At 40.7% G+C, this 5,153-nt stretch overlaps 1 protein-coding gene across 1 annotated transcript; it reads right to left on the minus strand.

Annotated features, from left to right (window-relative positions):
- Positions 1–2,453: 2,453 nt before the first annotated feature.
- On the minus strand, positions 2,454–4,928 carry LOC145566173 (uncharacterized). The gene is made up of 5 exons (XM_081625685.1): positions 4,454–4,928; positions 3,851–4,288; positions 3,432–3,739; positions 3,000–3,305; positions 2,454–2,474 (listed from the first exon to the last, which is right to left on the minus strand). Exons 1-5 carry the CDS (start codon positions 4,926–4,928, stop codon positions 2,454–2,456), a joined length of 1,548 nt encoding a protein of 515 aa, XP_081481811.1.
- Positions 4,929–5,153: the final 225 nt, after the last annotated feature.

Genomic DNA, 5,153 nt, shown 5'->3' on the forward strand with positions numbered 1-5,153 from the left:
TGGATAATAAATCTTATCCAAAAATAATGATAAGTTTTCAAAATGCTTTTGGCGCCAAAATTCAAATATTATTTTGACTCCAAATAATATTTTTTACTAAAATACTCTTTTTTATAAAATAATTCCTAATTAATTAATTAGAAATACGTATGAAAATACAATGTGTTACAGTTTACTCCCCTTAAAATAAGTTTCAACCTGAAACTTAGCCGAAAGAACGAAAATCATTTTGAAATTATTGGTTCATGCACATCCTAACTTGACTTAAGACTCCAACCAAACTCAATTAAGACTCGAAATCACTCAAAAATGACTCGAAAAGTAAACGCGCGAAACTCTATCGCCCTGTACCCCCCTTAAAAGGAGTTACACCCCCGTAACTCGACCACTAACCTTAGGAAAGCAACTCTGGGTATCGTTTCCTCATATCAGCCTCAGCTTCCCATGTAGCCTCCTCAGTTTTCTGATTTGATCACAACACTTTCACAATACTCACATCCTTGTTCCTTGTGCTCCTGACTTTAGAATCAAGAATCTTTACCGATCTTTCCTCGTAAGTCAAATTCTCATCCATCTCAATAGTTTATGGTTGCAACACATGTGTCACATCAGGAATATACTTTCGAATTTGGCTCACATGGAACACATTGTGAACCCTTTCTAGCTCGTTAGGCAAATCTAACTTATAAGCCACTTTTCCTACTCTCTGGATGATCTCATAAGGCCCTATGTACTTTGGGATTAGTTTCCCCTTCTTTCCGAACCTCATCACACCTTTCATGGGTGAAATCTTCAACAAAACCTTCTCTCCAACTTCATATTCTTCCTCCCTCCTTTTCAAATCAGCATAGCTTTTCTGTTGATCTTGGGCTGCTTTAATATTTTCCGGGGTCAACTTGACCTGCTTCACCATATCTTCAATCATTTCTAGCCCAAGAACCATAGTCTCACTTATATCATTCTAACAAACTAGGCTTCTACACTTCCGACCATACAATGCTTCAAACGGTGCCATTCCAATGCTTGCATGGTAACTGTTATTGTAAGAGAACTCTATCAAATCCAAGTGGTCTTCCCAAGACCCTTGATACTCCATCACACAAGCTCTCAACATGTCCTCCAATGTCTGAATCGTTCTTTCCGTTTGACCATCTGTTGCCGGGTGAAATGTTGTGCTCATTAACAACTTCGTTCCTATTGCCTTTTGCAAACTTTTCCAAAAGTTAGACAAAAATCTTGAATCTCTGTCCGAAATGATATCCGTGGGTACCCCATAGTACTTCACCACAAACTTCACATAAGCTCTTCCCAACTGATCCATATTCCAAGTACTTCTCATGGGTATGAACGCTGCTGACTTCGTCAACCTGTCCACTATTACCCAAATAGTGTCATTCCCTGCCTTGGTCTTTGGCAAAGCTCCCACAAAATCCATAGAAATTGAATCCCATTTCCACTTGGGCACCTCCAAGGATTGGACCTTTCCTTGAGGCCTGCGATGCTCAATCTTCACCTTCTGACATGTCAAACACTTAGCCACAAACTAAGCCACTTCTCTCTTCATATTGGGCCACCAAAAAGTCTTCTTCATGTCCTTATACAATTTATCCCCTCTAGGATGCATTGAATAAGGAGAATTATGGGCTTCGTCCATCAATCTTTGTTTTAGATCTCCATGATTCTGCGGTACACACCATCTTCCCTTAAAACGAATACTTCCCTCATCACCAATGGTGAAATCCAATACTTGTCCTTCATCAATCTTATTCTTAATTGCTTTTAACTTCTCATCTTCCAATTGACTTTCCCTTATCTCATCATAAATGGATGGTTGAATCACCAAGGCATTCAACATCCTAGTCACCTCACCATGCTCCATTACTTCCAAGTTCAATTTCTGAAATTCCACACACAACTGATCTGGTACTACCATCACATTCACCGTATGTTCTGACTTTCTGCTCAAAGCATCTGCCACCACATTAGCCTTTCCCTCATGATACTGAATATCCAATGTATAATCACTCATATACTCCAACCATCGTCTCTGCCTCCCATTCAAATGTGTCTGAGTGAAAATGTACTTCAAACTCTTATGATCCGTGAAAATCCTACAAGTCACCCCATACAAGTAATGTCTCCAAATCTTCAAGGAAAACACTATTGCAGCTAACTCCAAATCATGGGTTGGGTAATTCCCTTCGTGAACCTTCAACTGCCTCGAAGCATACGCAATTACTCTTCGATTTTGCATCAACACACATCCCAATCCAAACCTCGATGCATCACTATACACGTCATATAGATCACTTCCATCCGGGAAAGCCAGCACAGGTGCTGTGGTTAACTTTTCTTTCAAGATCTTAAACGCCTCCTCACACTCTGGAGTCCATAAGAACTTATGCTCCTTTTTCATTAAACTTGTCATGGGCTTGAAATCCTTGAAAAATCTTTCACAAACCTTTTGTAGTAGCCTGCCAAACCCAGAAAACTCCTTACATCCGACACATTCTTTGGGGTTGGCCAATCACTCACAGCTCGAATCTTGCTTGGGTCCACTACAACTCCGTCCTTGGAAATCACATGGCCCAAAAATGCTACTTTCTCCAACCAAAATTCACACTTAGACAACTTGGCATACAACTGGTGCTCCCTTAAACATGATAACACTTGCCTCAAATGTTCCTTGTGTTCTTCTTCATCCTTTGAATAAATCAAAATATCATCAATAAACACCACTACAAACTTGTCCAAATATGGTCTGAAAATCCTATGCATCAAATCCATGAACACTACGGGTGCATTGGTCAAACCAAATGGCATAATTGCTCATAATGACCATAACGGGTTCTGAAAGCACTCTTTGAAATATCTTGCTCCGCAATTCTCAACTGGTGATAACCCGATCTCAAATCTATCTTTGAGAATACCCCTGCTCCTTTCAACTGATCAAAAAAATCATCGATCCTTGGTAATGGATACTTATTCTTCACTGTTACCTTGTTTAACTCCCGATAATCAATATACAACCTCATACTTCCATCCTTCTTCTTCACAAACAATACTGGGGCACCCCAGGGTGATGAACTAGGTCTAATGTAACCCTTTTCCAACAAATCATCCAACTGAGTTTTCAACTCCCTCAACTCGGCTGGAGCCATCCTATGTGGGGCCTTAGAAATAGGTCCTGTTCCAGTCACTAGTTCGATAGTGAACTCAACATCCCTTACTGGTGGCATACCCGGAATCTCATCTGGAAATACATCTGGAAATTCTTCTACTACAGGAATACTCTCCTCACCTTTCTTTTCCTCACTTTCAATCTCTTGAACACTACACAGAAACAAAGGACAACCCTTCTTAACCAGCTTCTGTAGTTGCATTGCAGACACAATTCTCAACCCTGAGCTTTTCCCTTCCTTTTTATATACCACTTTGGTCTTACTTGGGTTAGTCAAAGTAACCTTTTCAGCCGCACAATCAATCTTTGCCTCATACTTTCCCAACCAATCCATACCCAGAATCACATCGAAGTCATTCAAATCGAACTCGATCAAATCTGCCAGAAATTCTACCCCAGAAATAGAAATAGGCATACTCAAAAACAATCTCGAACAACTCCTCACTTCCCCAGATGGAATAGACACATCTAGAGAGACAGACTCAAGACTTTCTAACCCAAGACTCCCAACTACTTTCTTAGAAACAAAAGAATGAGACGCCCTTGAATCAAACAAGACTTTCACAGGCAGAGAACTTATAAAGAAAACACCAATTACCACATCATTAGCAGACTCAGCCTAACGGCTATTCATCATGAACACAAGACCCTTTGGGGCACCTCCCGTACCGCTACTAGTTCCAGCCTTGGGTGTAGGTCCACTAGACTGAGGTGGTTTACTAGGTGCACTAGACTCTTTCACCTTTCCAAACCTAACATCAGCTTCCTTCTTGAAACACTCGTACTCACGGTGTCCTAACTTTTGACAGTAACGACAAGTTACCGGGTTCCCCTCACAGTCCTTTCTTGGGTGGTCTTTCTCACACCTCATGCAGAAATACTTCCTCTTGGGTCTCTCACCCCTTTGGTTCCCATTCCCCTTATGGTTGGACGACTGACCTCTATTCCCTTTCCCAAAGTTTCCCTTGTTGTCCCTCCTATCTCCAGAATTCCCTTGGTAGCTCCCATTGGGCTTATGCCTCTTTTCACCCCCGTGAGAAGAGTCTGGGTTCTTCCTTTTCTCTCCAACATGCTTAATTTCCCTCCCCTTGATTCCGTACAGATGGGCTGCACGGCCATACACTTCATCCAGTGTCTCAAAGGTCACTCCCCCTAGCTTCCCTTAGAGGGTCAAGGTCAGGCCTTGCTCAAATCTCTAAGCTTTGATGGTTTCGGTAGGGACTACTTCCACGGAAAACCTCATCAACTCAATGAACTTGTTGTAATATTCACTGATTAACATGTACCACATCCTTAGGTTGGTGAACTCCATGCACTTTTGCTTTCTCATGTAAAAAGGGTAAAACTTTTCTCTCAAGGCTTCCTTAAACTCATCCCACCCAAAGTTTGGTTTCTTCAACAGCTCATCTTTTCTTTGGGCCCACCATAAATCAGCTTCCTCCCTCAAGTAGTAAGCCCCATTATTCACCCTCAACTCACTTGGGCAATTGATAGCATCAAACAACTTATCAAACTCCGTAATCCAGTTTTCAAGATTGGCAGGGTCTTCCTTTCCCAAGTAAACAGGTGGTTTGGCTGCAGCAACTCTCTTGAAAACCTCACTATAAGATTCAAGGTCACAGCTTCGGTTTCCTTTGTTCACCACTTTCGTGATGCTCTCGGTAATATGGGTTAGCTTCCTAAGGACCTTCCCAACCTTGGAACCAGTGCGCTTACTTTTCACTTGGTCTCTCATTCTTGCAGACATACTTCCTGGGTTTAATTATCATACTTTGAAAATTAAAACAAGTTCTATCATATAAGCATTTAATTCAATTAACAACATAGAGAAATTTCAAATAATTCATTTTATTTCATTAATAATTAATGAAAATACAACTTTGTCATTTAGGACAATTATTGAAACATCAAACAAAACCATAGTTCAAAAATCATTCAATCAAATAACACTATAAGCATAACCATCTTCAAT

The sequence above is a fragment of the Chenopodium album genome, chromosome 11, assembly GCF_948465745.1.
Source record: "Chenopodium album chromosome 11, dcCheAlbu1.1, whole genome shotgun sequence".
NCBI lineage: Eukaryota > Viridiplantae > Streptophyta > Magnoliopsida > Caryophyllales > Amaranthaceae > Chenopodium > Chenopodium album.